Genomic DNA, 24944 nt, shown 5'->3' on the forward strand with positions numbered 1-24944 from the left:
CTTTTAAACAGATCTGTAGCAAATGATGCAGTTATTCTCGCTTCCTAAATTTTTTTTTGTTAAACATGGTCTGGGTTTTTTATTGATTTATCAGTCAATAGCCTACTTGCAACCTTCTTTTCAATTTATAACTTCAGTGTTTTATGCCAACTATACTCGTAATTTTTTAAACTTATTTTACTGGGCTTTTAAACTGCTATTTTTAGAGGTTTAAAAATTCTGAATGTTCACTCAATGCATTCTGCATATTTTAAGCCAGTAGTGGTGGAATATCACTGTCAAATTAAAATTTAAAATTCAGTGCTGCTGATTTCAATAGAACAGAAGCCAAGTTACAGGTAGTTCTCAATTTACAACCAAAATTGGGAACAGAATTGCCATTGTTAAGCAAGTCAGTTGTTAACTGAATTGCATCTGATTTTACAACCTTTTTTGCCATCACAATTGAGTGATTTGTTAAGCAAATCACTCAATTGTTAACCAATCACATGGTTTTTAATTGAATCCAGGTTCCCCTATTGACTTTGCCTAAAGAAAGTCAGTTGAGAAAGTGATCACATGACTCCATGTGCTGCTGCTGTTTTCCTAACACCTGAATTTTGAACATGTGATCAGGGGGATGCTGCAATAGTTGTAAGTGCAAAACCTGGTCATAAATCACTTTTTTCAGTGCCATTATAACTTCAAACTTATGCTAAACGTAAGTTGAGGACTATCTATTTATGGATTGATGTCGGGGAAGGAGTGGCAGAAACTGGGAGTAGAATCCCTACATAGCCACAAGCGAACTAAATCCAACCTCCATTGAATTCAGTTGTTCCATATCTAACTCCTAGCAGGTGCTAACCATTAATTGAGAACATTCCTGTGCATAGGCATGAGTAACAACCAATCAGTTTAACTCAGGGGTGTCAAACTTGCTGCATCACAGTGTCATCACATGATGTATTGTAACCTTTTCCCCCTTCGCTAAACCGGATGTGGGCGTGGCCAGCACATGACACATCCGGCCCGCGGGCTGCGAGTTTGACAGCCCTGGCTTAACTGGACCTTAACATGTGGACCTGATCTTTTGCACCTGTCATGATGTCAGATTACATTATACAGTAGTCTGTGTCAACAATCAATAACCTGATCATTAGACAAATGCATAAATGCCTTTGTGAAATCTCAACCTTTGCCTTGCATCAGATAGTGGCCAAATTCTAGATTAAGCTATCAGTGGTGATGTAATCAACTAAATTTCAAAGGCAGCTGGATATGTATCTAAGTATATATATCACTCCCTGGAGGAAAAAAAAAAGATATTAGATGCTAAGTAAGTGCAGAAATTTAGTTGTAATGTATGTAATAGTTAATGACATTTGAGGTTTTTTTAATCTAAATGACTAAAATAGTTTTACACATATTTTAATGACTTCTGTTTTTTTTTAAAAAAAAATCAGACTATGCTTAATAAAGTATTTTCTGGGAAGAGAGAAAAAAACTGCATTACTCGCTAGAGATTTGTCTAAAACAAATGACAGATCCATTCTGTTATATACCCAACCAATCTTTTCATCTATGAAATAAAACTGTGGCCTCACCAAGATGTTTTTTGTTGAACTAATGAACAAATCCTGATAGAAGCACCATCTTTAATTACAGTAAATGAAGAGGCTGAAAAACACTTTTTTATCATGGTTTGAAAATCAGGATGCATCTTATTATTTACAAAAATAAAAGTGCACATCCTTATTTTTTGTGGCTGTTAGCTGGGCTCCGGCCAGCCCCCCCTCCCGCTGGCCAGAAAGCACTGGATTGGGAGACCAGGAGGAGAACTCCTCGTCTCCTCTGCTACTAACCACAGACTGTTTACACTTCTCCCAAGCCTCTGACCCACTGCTTCTACTTTTATTTATTTTCCGCCAGGCAGGGCTGTCAATATAATAATTTTAAATTGGGGTATTTTAATTTTTGGGGTTTTAAATCGGCCAAATCTATTTAATTATTTTAATTTTTAATTATTGTTGTGTCTTGTGTTTTTAAATTGGCTGTACACTGCCCTGAGTCCTTCGGGAGAAGGGCGGTATAGAAATAAAATAATAATAATAATAATAATAATAATAATAATAATAATAATAATAATTATTATTATTATTATTATTATTATTATTATTATTATTATTATTTTGATTCCTGTTGATGGAGGCGGGTGGCTGGCTGGTAGCTTCCATAGCTAGAAAGCACCACCAAAGTACTGGAATGAAAAAATGTCTCTTGAATGTATGCAAGTTCTACATCATGCTTATATTTTGATATGACCTTTGGGAAGGTACTGCAGTGTTCCATCAAGTAGCCAAACTCAGCAAATTCTAATTGTAATAAACAAATAAGCAGTAAATAAACTCACTATCATAAATGTTAATACCATAATTTAATGGTCTTGATATTTCTTAGCTGCTTCCAGTTTTCCAAAAAGGTGATCATGTAGAATTGCAACCGATGTTGACTCACTATGTTGTTATATTAAAAGAACAAGGATTTTTCTGCAGCGTGGTATGATAATACCAGCTACAGTCATTGTTACCATCTTTAAAATACAAAATGATCTCTTGAAGTAATTTTAAAAAAGAATCTTTTCTAGTAACTTTTATTTGGAGAAATGTTTCTTCCAACACAATGTAATTCATTGCAGTTTTTTTTAATTAGTGTAAGATCAGCATAAGATGTATGAATAAGTTTTCCTGTTATCATTATTTTTTCTATGTGCAAGTATTGTACCTGAGAACAGTTTCTTTAAGAAACAGTTTTCTTCAATTATGTCAGGATCACACCACACTAAAAATTAAGAAGAGTATGAAATCCATCTTTTGTTAACCTGGTGTTATCCAGTTGTGTTGGACTTTGATCTCTATGACGATTGGGAATTCTGGAAAAACTTCTGGAAAAATAACAAATTTGACTGACCACTTTCTTTTTACCCTAAGTTAATTTCAGTAAAGTTCCATGGTAAAAGTAATCTTGAAATATAGAAACACTGAACTTCAGTATTACACTTGTGATGATATTCAAAAACTATGGCTAGTAGACAGAATTCTTCAGAACGTGTCTGCCTTCCATGGTGACTGATTTCACCAGTCCATCCTTGCAAAAATCTTAATATGGCAGGGGATAGCAATCTAATCATGATAGTGATGCCCTTAGAATGAAGGGCATCATTAACTAACATCCTTTATATAGGTCAGTAAATGACATCTCATTAAATTTCAGACTAAAATATTAATAGATATTTTCCATACTTAATTCCTGACCCAACTAATCCATTTGTTGTTCATCCCAGACCCTTTGACATTTCCTATTTCTAGTATACCTCACAGTTTTGAGACAATGCACAATGCAGACTTCTAGTTTCATTCTTCTGAAAATGCATAGGTTTCAGTTCAAAGGGCTAATTCAAGATCTGTAATATATTGCCCACTGAAGACATGGGGTAAGTGTGTATCCTGCTATTCTCTTCCTTTCCGCTATTAAGATCTTTAACCATATAACCAAACATTTTAGCTCAAACCCATTCCTAAGCCTAACTATGCCTAGCTAAAGCATTTCAGTCTTTAGTCTTCCTTGGATTTGATTTCCAGTTGCCACGTTCATAATGTACGAGATCTCATTAATCTGGGCCACATCCCCTTTCTTCTTTCTTTTGTTCTTTTAAATCTTTGTTCCTGATTAGGGAAATTAAACAGGAACCAGAAGAGCCAGAAATAGATGTGTGGGAACTCTTAAAGAATGCAAATCCCAATGACTATGAGAAGATTGCATTTCAGTATGGAATTACTGACCTGAGGGGTATGCTGAAACGTCTGAAGCGCACTCGGAGGGAAGAGAAGAAGAGTGCAGGTATTATTTGCTTGGGAAAGTTGTATCTTTCTTCCCCCAGGAATCCCTCCCCCAAAAATCTTCCTTTAAAGCTTTCAGAAAGGAATTGGTTTTAATTTTGTTGTTGATAATCAAGTCCGACCCATCCCAACCCCATGGACAACATTCCTCCAGGCCTTCCTGTCCTCTACTCTGGAGTCCATTTAAGCTCACGCCTACTGCTTCAGTGACTCCATCCAACCACCTCGTTCTCTGTCGTCCCCTTCTTCTTTTGCCCTCAATCTTTCCCAGCATTAGGCTGTTCTCCAGTGAGTCCTTCCTTCTCATTAGGTGGCCAAAGTATTTGAATTTCATCTTCAGATTTTAGTTAAGCATCTCAATTTCTTTTTACTGAATAAAACAAAGTTGGTCTTCATATACATCAAGATAAACTGGAAATAACAAAGGACTGGCCCATGGTGACTCTGCCAGTGAAAATGGAGCTTGGGAGAGTCGTGTGTGGTTCTCCTGAGCCCCATTTTGCTGGCAGAGCACTTGGGCCATCACAGGTGAACCTGATGCAAGTGATGTTGAGCTGACCATGACCACCCTGGCCACGCCCATCTGCCCCCCCAGGTCAAACACAACCCTGATGCGGCCCTCAATGAAATCAAGTTTGACACCCCTGATATACGTTATCAGTTTAAGTATCCAGCTCCATTATCAATGACAACTCAACATTTTCTCCTTCACATATTTCTCTGAATATGAAAGAATAAAAGGGAAGTACAGTCCAGGTCTATCTTAGTATGCTTCCCAAATCTGCCTTATGGGTCTTTCCATTTGTTTTCAAACCATTTAATACTAGACACAATACAGTTAAGATTGGATCTCCAGAGCTCCACATGTTTGAAATAGAACTAATTATGTAAAAAGAGGCACTGAAATTCCAAAATACACAATTACAATAGTGTATTGCGAAATCAGGATCCTTCCTTCCCTATCCCTGTCCAAATTGAGTTTTGGGGAGGAAATGTTAATTCATGAGGAAATTCATATTTCTCTAGTGTACAGATAAAGTTCATTTTTATCTCATCTATATTTTTACTGCTGCATGTACTGGCTGCAAAAATACAAATGAGAACAAGATATTAGTGAGATTGTTTGCTTCTCTTTGCTACCGTGTAATATTCACCTTGAGATTTGCAGTTCAGATCTGGAAATTCTACTGTAATAAAATATATTTTTTAAAAAAAAATCAGCTAGAATACTTCATTTAGATTTTGTGAAGTTAAATATCAACATTTACTTTCCAAAGGCTTTCTTTTTTACTGCCAGTGGCCATCATATTTTTTCACTCAACAGCCTTTTCTAAGATTCTGGATCCTGCTTATCAAGTGGACAAAGGAGGTAGAGTAAGGTTTGCGGTGGAGCTGGCTGATCCAACAGTTGAACTGAAGTGGTATAAAAATGGCCAAGAAATACGACCAAGTGGAAAGTAAGTATGTGCATTGACTTAAGTATAAAGAATCTTTCTTATTCTTATTCTATTGTATAGGATGTAACTGTGGTTGCTTCTTAGGCATTAGTGAAAAGACATTCATGAATATATGGGCCTAGGGACAAGCCATCCTGGTGGCCAAGGACCATGGTTTTATTTATTTACTATGCAGTTTTAAGTTTTATTTATCTGTTTGGTTTCGTTTGGAATCCGTTTTGACTCCTGGTGATTTTCTGGACAGGTCCATTGAGGGTGGTTTTTTCCCCCCAATATCATGGAAGTGGTTTGCCATTGTCTGCTTCTGGGATGTTTTCTCAACTTTCCAGACTAAGAATTGGAGAGAATGACTGGTCCAAAGTCACTCAGTTGACTTCCATTCTTAAGGGTCTCCTTACTCCTGGTCGCCTTTGATCTCCTAATCATAGTTTGCACCTTTTCCACTACACCAGGGGTCCCCAACCCCTGGTCCGTGGATCGGCACTAGTCCACGGTATGCCAGAAACCAGGCCATGCAAACAAGTGAAGCTGCACCTGCGGGAGGCAGCACATGAAACCCTGCCCTCTCCAGTCCATGGAAAAACCTCTCTCCATAGAACCAGTCCCTGATGCCCAAAAGGTTGAGGGCCACTGCACCTACAACGCTCTGGCTCCCTACACTTCACTTGCTCTCTCAGCATTATAAATTACCCCAACTTGAGTGACATGAGCAATAATGAGGTGATACAATGGCAGCAAAGTAGAACTGACACTTTTGTAAGGGATTTTTTTTAAAAGTTTGTATGGACAGGTAGTGATTAGGAGGGTATTTATTTGAGCATGGTTGCGTTAAGCATTTATCTTGAAATCTATAGAAAACCACATCATTTAATGTGCAGTTTGCAAGTTAATGTCAACAATCTCTGGGGGTTGGGGCTTTGGGGGCTAAACAAATTATTTGAGAACCATATGCAACCTATTACTTGTTGCTAGAGAAAGAAAGAAAAATAGGAAGGTATAACTCGAAAGAATAATGGGAAGCAGAGGCTCCTGTAGACATCTACCCCACTGCTTCTTTTAGTAAACCAGCTTTTAGTCAAGTAATATTTGAATTTAAATAATACAGTAAATATTTGCAGCCACTTTATGACCTTTGCCACCACTAGACTTTACCAGGGAGAAGCCATCCATCAAGGAGATCATCTTGAAGAATATTGACACATATAGTATCTAGTGGTCTTCACTGGATACATTTAAATTAATTATCTGATAGTTGAATGTGAAGTAGAGCAGCATTGATTGAAGCTAGAGAGCCTCCAAGCTTCATATTTGCAATATTTGCAGCTGGCTATTGTTTGTTATTTGTTTGTTTTGAACATAGTGGCCTTCCAGAAGACCATTAGACATGTGTTAAAAATTCCCCTTTCTCTTGTCATCCCATTCTCAGGCTGGTAAGGGAAGATGGGAAAAAGCAGCTTTTTAACTGCCAGTTGATAAGAGAACCAACAGCTAAAGAGCACTTTCCCCCAAAATTTCAATTTCTCTGTCCTCTCTTGACACCCATCTCTGTTCCTAGGAGTTGGAAAGGTGATAAAGAAAGGAAGGAACTTAAATGCAGAAAAGCAATTCCTTCGCTGTCGGCTCCATAGTCCTTTGGATTGCTTCATGGAATCAAAGAACTCATTAAAAATGAAATTAAGAACTATGAGAACTTAGCACTAAAAACTGCTTCCCTCCTAGTGCTTCTTTGCCAGCCCTCAATGCCTGAGGGTCTTCAGCCCAGTCTGCCAGATGTGGCAGAAGTGGGGATCAATTGCTCTCTGTGGCAAGGGGAGAGCCTGATTAGAAAGAACCAGAATCTTCTCCTGCCAAAAGAAGAATGGTTCTAGTCAAGGGTGCCCAGACAGAGAGAGGGCATGCCTGCAGCAATCACAGGTGGCCAATAGGAGAATAATACGATCATATCATTAGAAATGAAAAATGATTAATAACAAAACATGACAATATCCTATTACGGCTGCCTCCATCTTGAGATTAACATGTTGTATTATTCCCTCTGCATGACAAATACTTCTAGAGAACTGTAACATTTGCACCATATTTTGTGGTATGTTGGTTGTTTTCAACATAAGTATTGAGGCGGTGTGAATTCTGCTGAACCAATATGATTAGCTCTGCCTTTAAAAATTCAGTGAAGATCACTGCAGTAGCTCCTTGTTCTTGTGGAAGCTCTTTCCATCACAGTTCACTAGCAACAAAATTTAGAAGGACAAAGGAAGCAAGATGAACCCTTGCTAGGACCCCTGAGAAATTAGTTTGAGTGACTAGAAACCCTTTAGTTCAGTGTTTAATATTGGATTAAAGGTGGCATAAGGTGCAATATAGTCAGAGGTGGGATTCAGCCGGTTCTGTCCGGATTGGGCAAACCGGTAGCAGCGACTGCGGGAGGCTCTGCCCATCTGCCCGGATGTAATGCGTGAGCACTGTGCATGCGCATAAAGCTGTGCGCATGCGCAGAGGAGGAGCTCACATTTGCGAACCGGTAGAGAAGGTAAGTGAATCTACCTCTGAATATAGTCTTCCACTAGGTCCTTTAAGTTAACTTTCTGATCCAAATGTGAAAGAGTTTCGACTTCCAAAATAGAGTCTCTATCTCTTTCAATGCTTTCTTCTCCAAAGCCCAGGACAACTCTTAAGAACTAACTGGCCTGAATACATCAAGTCCAGACTATTGGGCAGCTGCAGGATGGCAATTAGCTTTGGTCATTATTGACCTGAAACAAATGTGAACCGATGACCTTAAGGTGAAAGGCACCATATCCCATTACGTACCTTATGAACCATATGGCCTACCAGAAATGTTGGCTGCTTTGCCCCGGCTATTATTGTACTTTTGAAAATATGTCAAGAGTGCAGGAATGGAACAAGGCTCCTGTTACGGTTATTTCCATCTTCGCTGAGCTAGGGTTTCAACCACTGTTGTGTTCAGAACTCTTGAAGTTTGCACTGCATGTTTCCCCGTGAAAGTTTTAGGGCCAATTGTTAAATCCGTCTTTGCATCAGTCTTGGACTCAAATGCTAAAAAAGCACTCGACATGTGGAAGTGGAGGAATTTGGTATAAAAAATATCCGCCGGAGAAGAGAAAACAGGATCATTTTTGTTTGGGGGGAAAAACCCTCATTGTTGTCAAGACTACAGCAAGAAGGAAAGGGCTAAATATACCCATCTCCAAATTGCTACTCTGATCCCTAACTACACATAGCCTATCTATCTACAGTTTAAAAAAGAAACCTGCATGCCAGACACAGTGACCTAATTAGATAAGTGTTTTTGAATACCTCCTGTTGCATCAATCACTTTACAGTGAAGTACCCACTTAGGATCTGAAGGTTGAAGAATAATTACATCTTCTAATAATTCCAACTTTCTTAATCTGCCATTTCCCCCACAGATACATATTTGAACACAAAGGTAATGAGCGAATCCTATTTGTCAACAACTGCTCGCTGACAGATGATGCCCATTATCATGTCACAGCTGGAGATGAGAAATGCTCTACTGAATTGTTTGTTAGAGGTACAGTAATAAATCATGATTGTTGTTTCAAAGCTTCAGTCCATTTCTTTAATAGAGTCAAACCTCAATTCAATAAATGCCAGTTCGTTAGATTTCAGATTAAACACAGACAATTTAAACTCAAATTTTTCCCCATTTAACAGATAATCAACCTCATTTTGCAGACAAATGGGAAAATTTCAATAAGATCTACAAATGGAGGATCCAATATATCTCTGCAGAGTTCTGCCATTATTTCTGGTTGAGTGGGTGGGTGGGGATCTTGGAATCAAATGCAAAATGGATCCAATTGTATAACCCTAAATTTTAATGCCTGACTAGCCTCTGAAATCCTTGAGAACTTCATTTTTTCAGGTGGTATGTAGGAACTTGGTCTCTCTGATTCAAAGAAAGCTACAGCATGAGAAACCACCTAATATCAGAGATGGCTTGTTTTAAAACAGAACTGAATAGAACAGAATATAATTCTTTATTGGCCAAGTGCGATTGGACACACAAGGAATTTGAATTTGGTGCTCTCAGTGTACATAAAAGGAAAAAAAGGAAAAGAAGAAAAGAAATCTTGGCTGCAGGCTTTTACGAATGAAGGTGAATATATGTGTTCTAGGATAGGATCCAATCTGGATTGATTACCTAGACCAGAGGTTTTGTCTTCTGAGCTTTCGGACTCAGGCTGGAGCACCTCTTCAGGGATCTTCTCTCTATCAGAGTGTGTGCTGTTCTGTGTGTGGTATTTATAGTGTCTATTGTAAGTGGCTTGTTTGTTTGTTTTTTAATATATGAGTCTTTGTGGTCATTTGTTCACAATATGATTTATTTTTCTTCCTTCAGAGCCTCCAGTAATAGTGACAAAAGGCCTGGAAGATACCAATGGTTATATTGGTGACAGAATAGAATTATCAGTTGAAGTGTCTGAAGATGATGCAAACGTGAAATGGTAGGCCACTTACGTCTTCCTCTCATAAACATTTTAAACCTGAATTCACTAATGCCAGTGGTAACTAATCAAGACAGTCACATCTAATTTCACTCCCATTTCTTTTACCTGAATTTGATTATGACTCTTTAGCTGAATTGGATCCTTATGAACCAAACACATTTAGATTTTCTAAACTAGAACAAAAGAGCCAAAATGCACATGGAATTATGCAGCAATAAGGAATTTGCATGTCTCTATGTAGAGTATTTCCCAGGAATGAAGAAGACGGAGCTTCTATGGTTCATACCAGATGAAGGCTTCAATTTACACATATATTATTAGTAATCTAGGCAGCTGGATTACAAACACATGGATAGCAATAACAATAGCATTTAGGCTTACATACCATCCTGTAGCACTTTTTTTGCACACTCTAAGTCATGGGTGTCAAACTCGCCATGTAACATTGATGTCACATGATGTATTGTGACATTTTTCCCTTTGTTGAGATTGTGTGGGTATGGCTTGCACATGATGCATCCAGCCCGTGGGCCGCCAGTTTGACACCCCTGCTCTAATTGGTTTACAATTTAAGCATTATCTCCATATTGCCCTCAACAATCTGGGTCTTCATTTTGTCAACCTCGGAAGGATGGATGGATGAGTCAATCTTAAACTCTGTCAGGATCAAACTCCAGGCTGTGGGCAGAGTTTTTCTAAATACTACATTCTAACCACTGAACCACCAGGGCTCTTCTGTATATGAGATCCCTTCTAGGTGCCAATTTATTTTATTCAGCTACTGAATAAAACTTGGTTATGGTGAAATTTAAAAACGGTGTGGAAATGATGGTAAAACTCTTGCACTAGAGAGGAGATTAGGTCTATCAGAGTTTGTTGCAGAAATAATCAAATCCAGAAAGCACACACAGGTAAACTGATTCAGCACGATTCATTAACTTCTTTATATACATAATAACACATGAAGTAAATTTACAATACCAACAGCAGATTTCTTCCGACGTGGTAGAAGTTACAGGCTGAGGAGAGAAGCAGACTTGTTCAGACTAGTTTCATTTTTAGAGTTGAGCACAAAGCTAAACCATGCCCAGACTCCTTCCTTAAGTTTCTGTTTCCAAAAACAGCTCCCATTGGCTGATTTAGTTGCTATGCCTATTCATTGGCTGACCTTGTTACCATGTCTCTGCTAGTTCATGAATATTCTGGCAAGGTCTTAGGACCAAAATAACCCATCCAACTATATAGAACTATGATTTTTCTGAAAGTGAAAACCAAAAATAAATTTCATGCTTATTCTCTGGTTTCTAATAAAAAAAAGCAAGATGGTGCAACATAGGTCAAAACCAGGGGTGAAATGTTCCCGGTTCAGACCGGATCGCCTGATCCGGTAGCGATGGCGGCAGGTGGTTCGGAGAACCAGTAGCAAAAATCCCTGCCACCCCCACATGCCCAGCTGAGCCCCACAATCATCAGAGGCTTTTTTTTTAATTTTTAAAAGCATTTTTTCTACAACCTCTTCAGCTGAAAAAATGCTTTTAAAAGTAAAAAAAAAAAAGCCTCTGATGATCGCGTGGCTCAGCTGGGATCGTCAGAGGCTTTTAAAAGCATTTTAAAATCGGCCGAAGAGGTTGTAGAAAAAATGGTTCTAAAAGTTAAAAAAAAAAAGTTGGCCACGCCCACCCAGTCACATTACCCTCCAACAAGCCACACCCACAGAAGCGGTAGTAACAAATTTTACATTTCACCACTGGTCAAAACCATGCATCTTTGTATATGCATGCAGTTACAAGTTTGCCTTTCTTTGATCACAGTCACGGATGCTGGTGTGCTTGTCGTTAAAGAACAAAACTAAGCTAAACTCTGCAACTTTATACCTGATCCTACCTGGTCAATATTTCCCCCTATACCTCCTTCATTTGTCTCATATACCATGCTTTTCTTTTCTTTTCTTTGTTTTGTTTTGTATCATTTAAAAGATGGCTTTTTTTTTTCATTCGAATAAAGGTTTTGATGCCTTTTTTAAATAAAGGTACTTTCAAGTTAATTATACCATTTTGAGTTGTTGTTATTGTTCATCAGGTTTAAGAATGGTGTGGAGTTGCCCCTTGATAGTAAATCAAGATATAAAGTTAAAATCGAGGGTAAAAAGCACACTTTGATTATTGGAGAAGCAACGAAAGCGGACAAGGCAACTTACTCAGTCATGACAACTGGAGGACAATCAGCTGCCAAGCTGAACGTTGATTGTGAGTGAAGATTGTATTTCTAATTTATTAGCAGGAATCCTTTTTTAAAAAATTACTATTAGCATGTCCTTGTCACCTCATGGATAGTCTTTGACTGCTTTGAAGATAAGTTGATACCAAAATAGTTGATCCAAAATGTGATGGCCTGTCTGTTGACATATCAATAGCAGATTAAGTAATCTAACATTTGTACTGCAAGATTCGTTCTGAATCCAATTCAACATACAGATTATCACTTTTTAAATTCCTCTATGCTTGGTGCCTAGATTCCTAAAGAGAATCTTTCCTGTCCAGGTGTGGCCTATCCTATGATTCTGAGGGAGGATACATAAAGGGAGTTGGGGACCTAATCTTTTATCTTCTCAAATGCCCCCTGCCCAAAAAATTTGGAATCTCATGCCTCCTGAGATAAGGAATACCTCCAATCTGTTGGCCTTAAGAAAGCTTAATGACAAGGTTCTATCTAGTAGACTGTCTTATGTTTATGTTTATTTTCATTTTATTTATTGTATCCCACCTTTATTATTTTTACAAATAACTCAAGGTAGTGATCATATCCAACACACCTTCCTCGTCCTATTTTACCCACAAGAACAACTCTGTGAGGTGGGTTGAGCTGAGAGAGAATGATGGCATAAAATCAATTGGTTTTCATGGCTAAAGTGGGACTTGAACCTATGGTCTCCTACTTTCTAGCCTAGTGCCTTAACCACTAGACCAAGCAAACAAAACCACCTTGAGTCTATAGATATTTTAATACATAAATAATGGATTAGCTGTTCAAGACAGCTAAGAATGATTCAAATAACACTTAGAATTGCTTAAAATAACAGCTCCACCCACAAGTGTAAACTGATGGAGCAGATAACCTATTGCATCAAATAAACATATTGTGAGTCATATTTACATAAAAATGATTTTTTATATGTAAAGAATAATGTCTCCTCATCTCATATCAACCTATTAAAAAGTTGGTAAGTTGTAGATGCATATTAGCTAAAGAATTCTGACTGTCAAGATTCCAGGAAGAGAGCTTTCTCTGCCATTGCTCTCGTCCTCATTCTCCTCCCCTAGGTGAGATAGGTCCCCAACCTCCTGGCCTTTTGGAAAGGTGGAAAAACATGGGGTTGCAGCCATGAGGCAGGTTAGCACCCTTGAAAGTCCTCCCACTGCCTTTTAATTAACTTTTAATCATGCTTGCCTATTTTTAAAGTCTATATACCATTTTTAGGTTCTAAAATGTTATTTGTACACTGCCTCTCTGTGAGAAAGAGGGATGATTTCAAAATTTGATATATAAATATTAGAATTTCCAAATCTATGCAAGAGTCCATTGCACTCCTTTTTGTGCACATTTACAAGGTTTAAAATGAGGTAGCCAGCAGGGCACCACACACACATCAGATTCGGCTTAATGTCAGGGTTCCAAGTAATACCCCCAATGAAAGAAGACTCCGAGGCTTGAGTTTCCTCAAAGTTCCATTTTATTAGCGATATCATTTTGGCACAGCTGAGAAAACCCAAATCTGAAAGCTTCCAGGTTTTCCCCACCCAAAGGAAAATTCAAGTCCCTGCCTAACACATGTCCATCCAAGCACCATCTCAACTGGAGATGCCTCCCAATTCCAGCCGTCCAGGTGCAGGGCAAGAGGTCCTTGACTTTCTGAGAAAGGAATGATATTATGACTATATATCACCCTGGCTCCATACAATCCCCACTCCCAGTTTTCCACAGTAGTAAATGTGGCAGGCCTGAAGATCCAATGAAAAAGATGGTTTCAGGGCCTGACACCAGGCCCCTAGTCTAGGCATGTAAGTATGTGATCTAGTCTGGTGTCACTGAATAAATATCCCGTAATAAAACAAATCTAGCATTCTTTCATTCCTCATTTCTTAAGTGAGGCCACTGAAGATATTGCATCCACTGGAAAATCAGACCGTCAGGCTCGGCAAAGAGATCTCTTTGAAGTGTGAGATTTCTGAGAATGTAGAAGGAAAGTGGTACAAAAATGGCCAGCTGCTCCAGCCCAGTGATCGCATCAAATTATATCACAAAGGAAGGTAAGCTTGTAACTTAGACCAGGAAAAATAATGATAGTAAAAGCAATGGATTTTCTCAAAGTTATTTGTGAAATTGAACCAGGATTTCAGAAAAAAATCATTTTGGTCTAACGATTATTCTTCCAAATCATTCAGTTTGGATTCTGGCTTTCTGGCTTTCACCTGGTATGTGCCAACCTGGTCATTCTCAGAAGAGTCCCTTGTTTCCCCAGATCTGGGGAACTGTGTTGGGCTGAAGGATGCCTGAAACCATTTTCAGAATAATCAGTAGCAGAACATGTTGAACACTTCCAAAACAGCTGGGAGAAAATCAGAAAATTCCAGGGAACATTAGAAAACTCTGTTACCATAAGAGAGAATTTTGCAGCTCCGTAAATAAATATATGAAGTTTACATACTCGTTCTTGTAAATATCTCAAATTTAATTCATTATGCTTGAAAACTTTGTTTTTTTAAAAAAAAATCCTAAAAATTGTATTTTGGTGTACATATCTCCAGATATGTGCAATTTTCTTTGCAATTTTGCTTACTGCAGCCATGTTTTGCAAATAATTGGCAATATTAGCACTTTTGTATGTTGTTTTATGAATATATGTACTTTTGTAGAGTATTTTCTTACCTTGGGATTGTTTTTAATGAAGAAGTGGTGATTAAAATAGTTTTACAGTATGGTTGAGCTAATCTCACAATCTGGACAACTGTAATAAAGTTAATTCATGTATTGGTCCAACACTCAATTAAAATATGAACTAAATGAATTTCTTCCCCCATCTTTAGCTCCAGTGCATTTATTTTATGAAAGCTGCCGTAATAATGATAAATAGATACAAGGACCAATTTCCACGGGAATTTGTACTATTAAACTCACTGAGCTTTATTTCTAATTAAACATACCTAGGACTATGTTATTAAACTTTTTACCACTATCCTTTTTCTGAAAAGTGTTATATAAACTCAAGATTCAATTTTCAAATAAAGTTTCTATACAGATTTTTGCAATACCTCCTTATTTTTTTAAAAAATATATACGGGTAGTCCTCAACTTACAGCCACAACAGAGCCCAAAATTTATTTTGTTAAGTGAGATATTTGTTAAGTGGGTTTTGTCCCATTTTACGACTTTTCTTGCAACAATTGTTAAATGAATCACTGCAGTTGATAAGTTAGTAACCCGGCTTCCCCATTGACTTTGCTTGTGAGAAGGTTGCAAAAGGTACTCACAATTGCCAAGTGTCTTAATTTTGATCACATGATCAATGGGATGCTGCAAAGATCATAACGGTGAAAAACTTTCATAAGTCACAGCTAAATGGCTATGGAGATTCTCAGTCATCCAGGTCATGGTTGTTACAAAGGTGCTTTTTCAAGAGGCAATTCTTGAAAATTTCGTTTCTCACCCAAGAAGTCTTCAAAGAAAAAACAGAAAGTCCAGTTGCCTCTTTGGTTCATAAGTCATGTTTTTCAATGCCGTTGTAATTTTGAATAATCACTAAATGAACTGTTGTAACTCGATAACTATCTGTATACATTTCAAGCTCATTTTTTTCATTTGGGGCTTACCTAATATTGCAAGGTGCACACAAAAGAAATGCCTGATATGCTGAATTTGCCAAAGTTCAAAAAGCTTTTGAAAAGCTGAGGTTTTCAATTGCCTTATCTTTTCACAACAATAAAACTTACTGCAGGTTCTACACACATTAATAACAGGCTTGTGTGAAGGTGTAATAGGAGAAAGACAATTGTGTAAATGCTAGTGCAACACAGTCTCCTCCATTATTTTTTTCTAGATTAACAACCAAACACAGAGGATCTTGCCAGTTTAGCTGTCCCTTTGCATTTACCCTCACCCAGTTTCTCTAGGGTGGGGCCCACTGCTCCATGTAGTTATCTGGCCATGCAGGAATAAGAATATTTATTTTGGTTTCCTATCTTGACTTTTTTTATAGAATCCATCGGTTAATTATTGATAACTCACTTGTGGAGGATGATGGTGAATACATGTTTGTTCCAGATGCCTACAATGTCAACATCCCTTGTAAAGTTCATATTATAGGTAACTCCTATGTTTCTCTCTTTTCTGGTTCTATCATGTATTTATATAATAAGACAAGTGCACAGAAGTGATGGGATGTTCCTAAAATGGACTGATAGTTCAATGCTCTTAAAGCCAACTGAGCGTGGAGCTATCTTGCTGTGTTAGGACTGCAACTTCAAAATTTCCAGGCAGTAGCCAGAGTTTCTAGTTTGTTTCTTGCATTTCAACCTTATGGAATTTGCAGTGATTGTGTTGGCCATTTCTACAGTAAAATAGTGTTTTTAAATATTGTAGGAAATGACGTAATAGATGTTGATCTGGACTGCAATGAATCAGGAGGAAAGCATTAAAGGTCTGGAATGTAGGCTTCCAGAGCATCGAATAAAGTAAATATTTATGTGATTATTAATAATCACAAGTCACAACATTAATGATGTCATGCCCCATTTAGATAATATAGTGTATCTATTAAGAAGAGACTTCATCTTGATGAAGGTTTATGCGAGGACTTCTTCAAAGTGGTATGATTCTGTTCCTTCTAAAGCAGGAGTGTCAAACTCACAGCATCACGTTGTCGTCACGTGATGTATTGTGACTTTTTTCCACTTTGCTAAACTGGTGGGCTTGGCCAGCACGTGATGGATTCGGCCCGTGGGCCACGAGTTTGACACCCTTGTTCTAAAGGGAAGGAAGTGAAAATGTTACATTGCTTCACTTCACATCACTCTCAGCTATACTTGCCTCCCAAAATGCATCACGTCATGGAGGCAGTGCAATTATCTTTGCAGAGTGACAAGGCAACACAATTCTCCTGATCAAATGCTTTTCTTGTTTCTTTTCATTTATGGCAGTTTTGGAAGGGGAAAAAAAGCTGGACATATGCAGTAACTGTAATTTTCCAAGTTTCACACCCTAGGAAAATACACCTGGTTACTTCTTTTAACTTCCTTTCAACTCCAGCCCAGGACACACTGTCCATTTAGTGCTGACTAGATCACATCATATTTTACTGACTCATTTATTTCTACTTAGAGATGCCAGGGATTTAGGTAAGACATTTTGGACATAAAATACCAATGAGAAGTCCCAACAGAGCTGCAACAGGAAGAATAGAATAGAGTGGAGTGGAGTGGAGTGGAGTGAAGAATGGAGAGTGGAGATGAGGGTGCAGTGAAGTAGAATGGAGTGGAATGGAGTAGAAAATGAATGGAATGGAATGGAGTAGAAAATGAATGGAATGGAATAGAATGGGAGTCCTGATTATAGCACACTAAAGAACTAAAAATACTGATGCTTTTTTATTATTGCATCTGAACAAATCAGTTTGCTAATAAGTATTTGGGACAATAGATAGGAAGAACTGATTTAAAAATAATAAAGAATATATTAAATGTTTTAAAATGTACATGTAGAAATTGTTTCTCTGCTATCCTCTATATTGTATGAGAATTTTTCCAGAGGTATGTTTGAACCAGAGACTAGGACACAATTATTGTATGTCGGAGCATAAATTAGTTTATTGGCAGTGCTGGAGATAAACACAAAAAGGTGTAGGATTATATGCAAATCAGGGTGTACACATGATTAGAAATAGCAGCATGATGTGGCTGTAGCACATCAAGTATCTAATGAAGTCAATGTTAGGGTTAGGGTGTAACTATGAGATAAGAGAGCAGAACTGTAAAAGACAATGGGGGTTGAAAGACCAAAAAAAGCCGTAATTCATGTACATAGTTTCTTTTTTGAGGAGTTAATGTTACAGGGTTAATCAAACTGTTCCTATTTCTCAGAGCCTATGTTTGGTCTCTGGTAACATTTCCCAGAGACTGTCATCATTGCTCACCTTCTAAATGTTTTTTGGCTGAGTTGACAATTCAGTTTCTCTGGGAAAGTGGTTTTGGGCAGAGGGTGACTGCTAAATTTGATACTATATAACTGAGCTAGTGCTACTAGCTATAGAAAGGTTAGGGGCATTTAGCTTGATTCCCAAAACTCTTCTTCAGCATATTACATTAACTCTGGCTTTGTATGTATGAAGATGTTTCTCCATTCTGAGTTGAAGCTGTCTCTTCAATCACACATTCAAATTTTGAGATGTTTTCCTAAGTACCTTGGTTTTGCAGATCCTCCGAAGCTTCACCTTGATGGCCTTGGTGAGAATAACACCGTAACAGTTGTCGCAGGAACGAAATTACGTCTTGAAATCCCTGTTTCTGGGGAGCCCCCACCAAAGGTTATGTGGAGCAGGGGAGACAAGGTAAAATTGTAATTTAAACAAATACATCTTAAGTCCAATCTTTTAAATAAGCTGTAATAAAATATGCAATGGCATGAAAGAGGTGGCATGGTGGTTAGAATGCAGTACTGCAGGTTAATTCTGCTGACTGCCGACTGCCAGAGTTTGGCAAATTGATTCTCACTGGCTCAAGTTTGATTCGGCCTTTTATCCTTTCGAGGTTGGTAAAATGAGGACCCAGGTTGTTGAGAACAATATGCTTTACAGAGGGCTGTAAAGCACTGTGAAGCGGTATATAAATCTAAGTGCTATCGCTATCGCAGAAGAATGGTACATTCTTCTGCGCATGCTCCAACATGGCGATGCCGGCCTGAGTCGCTGTCAGGACGGGCAGCATTTTGGGGGTTTCGGAGTCTCCTGGGGCTGTCAGTACCATCGGCAGCCCCACCCCCGCCCGGGAGAGTTTCCCCTCAACCCGTTGAGGGCTTTTTCGCCCTCCGGAATGCTTGGGTGAGGGGAAGGCAAAGAAGAACACCGCGGGAGGCTGCAGGACGCCGCGAGGCGCGCCGCGAGGCGCCCCGTGAGGAGGATTAGGGAAATTGGCTGCAGCGATGCCGGCTTCTTCCCCGCTCGCTGGTCGGCGGCTGTCAGAACAGCGGCAACGACGTGGCAGGACCAATGGTGCCGATGGTGGACTGAGGGCGTTCTGGCACTGGCGGTGGAGTTGCAGAGTTGCAGCGGCAATGGCAGCCGCTGCGCAGCGATTGGGAGGGGATGTTTAGCTGGATAAAAATGGCTGCGAAAAAGGGTGAGGTGGAGGTTGTTGGACATTCGATGCTGGCGGAGAGGCGAAGCGGAGGTCGCCAACGGAGGCATGATATGGCTCAAATGACGAGGGGATGGAAAGATCTGGGGTTGGAGAGTCCGGTGGATGGCTCTGGGATGGGGCCTCCATGGGTGGCCTCTCCTCCCCCTCCTCCCCCCCCCTTTCTGGCCCTGTTATCGGCCTGGGAGTCAGCCTTCCTCCCCCCCCTCACCCTCTCCTCTCCCTTGTGTATACATCTATCCTCCTACGGAATTACTGGGCAACTACTGGGCAGCTTTATTTGTACCCCGCTTCAAATCAAATCATATTAATTACTTCCATCGAAACTCCTGGCAGATGGGGACTTGGACAGTATTTTGTGGACCCTGAGGGAAGTTGGCTGTTTGAACCATCTTTTATCAGAAGGGATGATACCATCAAATTCCTTGCCTTTGGACATCTGGCCAACCACTGTGAGAGGGTGGCTGGGAAAAACTTTTCTCCCGCTGACTGTATAAACCAACTCCTTCCGCTGCTGTGAGAGAGCAGGGGATTCCGGGTTGCTGCTTATAAAAAGACCTTCTGTCCTAGGACTCTGTGGACCCTACCAAACTGCCTTCCCATTCTGATTTTACTTGATGTACTCGGCGGCGGAGCTATGTGCACTGCGAGACTCCCCCCTCTCGCAGGTTTGGCCCTCCACTCTATCGAGGGCCTACCTTAATGACGGGCTTTGGAACCCCGAGAGGTGGCATGGTGCGAGAAGGGGGTTGAGGGGTTTTTTAGCTAAATTTTTAACCAAAATTTTAAGGGGACCCGGGAGGAAGGGAGGGGGTTGTAAAAGTGGACCCGGGGGGGTTCAGATAGCAACTGAGCGGGGTGATGGGTCGATTGGCTGCAACAGAGGGGTCGTGAAAGGAAATTTAACCGGGGAGCAGGGGGACGATAGGAAGGGCTGTGTAATTGAAACAATGAGTGGGAGGGGCAGGTATGACAGGCGCAGGGGGCCATATCATGTGCTGGGGGTGCGCACACGCTGTTTACAAGTAATTACGCACCCCGGCCCCCAATGCGCGACTCGTGTCCTGGGTTGTGCAGAGTCTCAGGCCCAGGGTCCGCGGCTGATGTTGTGTAATGCCAGGTCGGTTGTTAATAAAGCCCCCCTCATTTGTGATCTTATTTTAGAGGGGGGTGCGGACCTGGCAGGTATTACGGAGACCTGGTTGGGCCAAGAGGGGGGGGTCCCCCTCGTTGAAATGTGCCCACCAGGTTTCTGTGCATTTCATCAGCCAAGGGCCCAGGGGAGGGGTGGGGGAGTGGCGGTGATTATTAGGGAGAGTCTTTGTCCGAGGGAGACCACTGTTCCTCAGATAGCCGGATGTGAGTCCCTCTTTGTGAAGTGGGGCCGTGGGGTGCAGATGGGTTTGCTGACTGCGTACCTGGCTCCCTGCCACGTGGCAGCGACCCTGCCCGAGCTACTCGACGTCATTGCCGGGGTGGCGGTTGACACCCCCAGACTTATTGTCATGGGGGATTTCAACCTTCCGTCTGCGGGTGAGGCGTCAGAGGCGGCTCGGGAGTTCATGGCTTCCATGACGGCCATGGACCTGACCCAGTTAGTTCAAGGCCCGACTCACATAGGGGGACACACTCTGGACCTGATTTTTGTCTCTGGTCAGTGGTTGAATGATCTTGGTAGAGGGGACCTAGACATCAAACCCTTGTCATGGACAGATCATTCACTCCTTCACTTGGACTTTCCTACCGCTTTCCCCCGCCGCAGGGAGACGGAACCGACCAAATGGTTCCGTCCCAGGCGCCTGATGGACCCCGAAAGGTTCCTGACGGAGCTTGGGCCGTTTCCTGAGACTCTGGCACACGACTCGACTGAAGAGCTGGTGGCCGCCTGGGAGAGTGCGGCCACCGGAGCTTTGGACCGCGTCGTGCCTTTGCGGCCTCTGACCCGATGCCGATCTCAATTGGCTCCTTGGTTCTCTGAGGAGCTGAGAGAGATGAAGCGTCGGAAAAGACGCCTAGAGAGCATTTGGAGGACTAGTCAATCTGATTCCGACCGGACACAGGTGAGGTCTTATATCAAGACCTACCTAGTGGCGATAAAAGCGGCGAAATCTAACCATTTTTCCGCTCTTATCGCATCTGCAGAGAACCGCCCAGCCGCCCTGTTTAGGGTGACCCACTCCCTTCTTCGGGGGGGAGTGCGGGAAGATCCCTTGCAAGGCCGCGCTGAGGATTTTGTGCAATTCCTGCATGATAAAGTCGCTTGGATTCGGGATGGCTTGGACTCCGATTGGATGAGTCCAGGGGAGGAGACAGGGGCAGGCCTTGAGAATATTATCTGGGAGGAGTTTGATCCTGTGGCTCCTGAGGATGTGGACAGGGTTCTGGGTAGGATTAGTGCCGCCACATGTTTATTGGACCCGTGTCCCTCCTGGTTGGTACTGGCCTCCCGGGAGGTTACACGAGGCTGGCTCCAGGGGATTATAACTGCTTCTCTGAGTGAGGGTGCCTTTCCCGCCGCCTTGAAAGAGGCGGTGGTGAGGCCCCTCCTCAAGAAGCCTTCCCTGGACCCGGCTGAATTAGCTAACTACCGTCCGGTCTCCAACCTTCGTTTTGTGGCGAAGGTTGTTGAGAGTGTGGTGGCACGACAACTGCCCGGGCACCTGGATGAAGCTATCTATCTAGACCCGTGCCAGTCGGGCTTCAGGCAGGGGCACAGCACAGAAACGGCATTGGTCGCGTTGGTGGATGATCTCTGGAGGGCTCGGGACAGGGGTTGCTCCTCTGTCCTAGTCCTATTAGATCTCTCAGCGGCTTTTGATACCATCGACCATGGTATCATGCTGCGGCGGTTAAGAGGGTTAGGAATAGGGGGCACCGTTCTGCGGTGGTTCTCCTCCTTCCTCTCCGACCGCTCGCAGTTCGTGTTGGCAGGGGGGCAGAGGTCGACCTCGAGGCATCTCGCATGGGGAGTGCCACAAGGGTTGGTCCTCTCGCCCCTTCTGTTCAACATTTATGTGAAGCCACTGGGTGAGATCATCCGTGGTTTTGGGGTGAAGTGTCATCTGTACGCTGATGATACTCAGCTGTACATCTCCACCCCAGACCACCCCAACGATGCCCTTGATGTGATGTCTCGCTGCCTGGAGGCCGTGCGGGTCTGGATGGGGAGGAACAGGCTCAGACTCAACCCGTCCAAGACCGAGTGGCTGTGGCTGCCGGCGTCCCGATATAGTCAGCAGGTGCCATCGCTGACTATTGGGGGTGAATCTTTGCCCCCCACAGAGAGGGCTCGCAATCTGGGTGTCCTCCTGGACGCACGGCTGTCTTTAGAAGAGCATATGACGGCCGTGGCCAGGGGGGCCTTTTATCAGGTTCGCCTGATCCGCCAGTTGCAGCCCTTTCTGGACCGGGACGCCTTGCGCACGGTCACTCATGCCCTTGTCACCTCCCGGCTGGACTATTGTAATGCTCTCTACATGGGGCTCCCCTTGAAGAGCACTCGGAGGCTCCAACTGGTCCAGAATGCGGCCGCGCGGGTGGTTATGGGCGCAACTCGTTGTGCCCACGTGACACCCCTCCTGCGCGAGCTGCACTGGCTCCCAGTGGTCTTCCGGGTGCGATTCAAGGTGTTGGTTACCACCTTTAAAGCGCTCCATGGCATAGGACCCGGGTACCTTCGAGACCGTCTTCTGCCACCAATAGCCTCCCACCGACCAGTCCGCTCCCACAGAGAGGGTCTCCTCAGGGTGCCATCAGCCAAGTTATGTCGGCTGGCGACACCCAGGGGGAGGGCCTTTTCTGTGGGAGCCCCAGCCCTGTGGAATGAACTGCCCCCGGAAATACGCAAGATCTCCGACCTCCGAGTGTTTCGTTGCGCACTGAAGACCCTGTTGTTCCGCCAGGCAGGGCTATCAACTTAATAATTTTAATTGGGGTATTTTAAATGTTTGGGGTTTTAAATCGGCCAAATCTATGTAATTATTTTAATTTTTAATTATTGTTGTGTGTTGTGTTTTTAAATTGGCTGTACACCGCCCTGAGTCCTTCGGGAGAAGGGCGGTATAGAAATAAAATTATTTATTTATTTATTTATTTATTGAAGTACTCAGAATCTCTTTTACCAATAGGTACCATGCATCTGAACTAAACTCAGGAGGGATTGTAAACTGCTGGAGTTGCAATCACATCTAACAATCTACTATCAGATAATTAGGTATATTAGCAACCATTCATAAAATATCACAGGTATCCAGAAAAGATATAGGATAGAAGGGATAATTGGTATCTTTGGGAGATGACAAACAGTCCTCAACTTACAACCGATTGGTTAGTTAACTGAAGTTACAATGGACCTCCCAATGGGTACTTATGATCTGGTTCTGAACTTCCAATGGCCACAGGCATCTCCATAATCAGATGGGTACTTGGCAAGCAGCCTGCACTTACAGCCGTTTAAAGTGCCCGTAGTCACATGATCACATTTTACATTCTTGCTTCAGCAAAACTGGCCCATAGCAAACAATTGGTTCACTTAATGGTCACTGCAAAAATATCATAAAATCAGATCAGTCCAGTGGTGAAATCCAAATTTTTTTACTACTGGTTCTGTGGATATGGCTTGGTAGGCATGGTGTGGCTTGGTGGGCGTGGCTTGGTGGTCGTGGCAGGGGAAGGATACTGCAAAATCTCCATTCCCACCCCACTCCAGGGGAAGGATACTGCAAAATCCCCATTCCCTCCCCACTCCTGGGGGAAGGATATTGCAAAATCTCCATTTCCACCCCACTTTGGGGCCAGCCAGAGGTGGTATTTGCCGGTTCTCTGAACTATCTTACAACCATCTTACAACCATGACGGGCATCTCCACTAAGATCATTAAGTCGAGGACAATCAGTAAAACGAGGAAAATGTTAAAAATAGATCAACATTCTTTAAATTCTTTCTGTGAATGTCAGTCAACTACGAAGGATGTCTACAGGCAATAGTTAAAAAAGCCAAGATGGCTACTGCGATGGCGTCATCAAAATTCAAGGCTTCGCATCTGATGCATAAAAAATAGGCAGAGCTCCAACCACACCATTGGCATGTTGGGTTGTTGTTTTTTTTACCATACCCAGCAGATAAGACTGCCTACTATCCCTCTTAGTTGCTAGACCATTGTTTCCTAAATGTTTTGAAAACACTCATGAGAAAATGCAGGTAGTCCTCAGTTAGGAACTACCTTATTTAGCAAATCTTCACAGTTACAATATAACTGTCATGCAAAAGTAATCTTGCAACCAATCCTGGCATATATAACCTTCACAGGTCTATAAAGGCAAGTAATGCTGAAGCCGGATCAAACGCACAGTTGCGGTTTCACTTAGTGACCACTTTGTTTAATGACTGAATTGCCAGTTCAATTGTGGTGACTGAATAAGGACTACCTGTGCAAGTGAGAAATATTGCTAGACATTAGCATGCAGCATCAGAGCTTCCTTAATGCAAGAAAAGGGATATAAATTTTAAGGATGCAAGTACTTTTTCCAGGGGGAATTCATTAATATCTGGGCCTTGGGCACAGTGGAATATCTCTTGCAAAAAATCATTTATTAAAAGATAAACTGGTAAGATTCCTGCTCCCTCCAGTTTTCCTTTATTAGTTCAAGTGATTTTTTTTTTCACTTTCTCAATAAATAGATATGCTTCCAAATCCAGACAAAGTGGCAA

At 41.6% G+C, this 24944-nt stretch overlaps 1 protein-coding gene across 11 annotated transcripts in view; it reads left to right on the top strand.

The window, feature by feature from the left end:
- Positions 1–24944, top strand: part of MYBPC1 (myosin binding protein C1) — a 105365-nt gene that overhangs the window by 48702 nt on the left and 31719 nt on the right. For all 11 annotated transcript variants that reach the window (XM_034403526.3, XM_034403528.3, XM_034403532.3 and 8 more), the window contains 8 exons: positions 3713–3879; positions 5203–5335; positions 8767–8891; positions 9723–9828; positions 11911–12077; positions 13976–14138; positions 16085–16191; positions 18297–18430. In XM_034403526.3, coding sequence (XP_034259417.1) covers positions 3713–3879; positions 5203–5335; positions 8767–8891; positions 9723–9828; positions 11911–12077; positions 13976–14138; positions 16085–16191; positions 18297–18430 — 1102 coding nt within the window. The remainder of the gene's footprint in view (positions 1–3712; positions 3880–5202; positions 5336–8766; positions 8892–9722; positions 9829–11910; positions 12078–13975; positions 14139–16084; positions 16192–18296; positions 18431–24944) is intronic.

Source organism: Pantherophis guttatus, chromosome 7 (genome assembly GCF_059756535.1).
Source record: "Pantherophis guttatus breed Tessera chromosome 7, ASM5975653v1, whole genome shotgun sequence".
Taxonomy (NCBI): Eukaryota; Metazoa; Chordata; class Lepidosauria; order Squamata; family Colubridae; genus Pantherophis; species Pantherophis guttatus.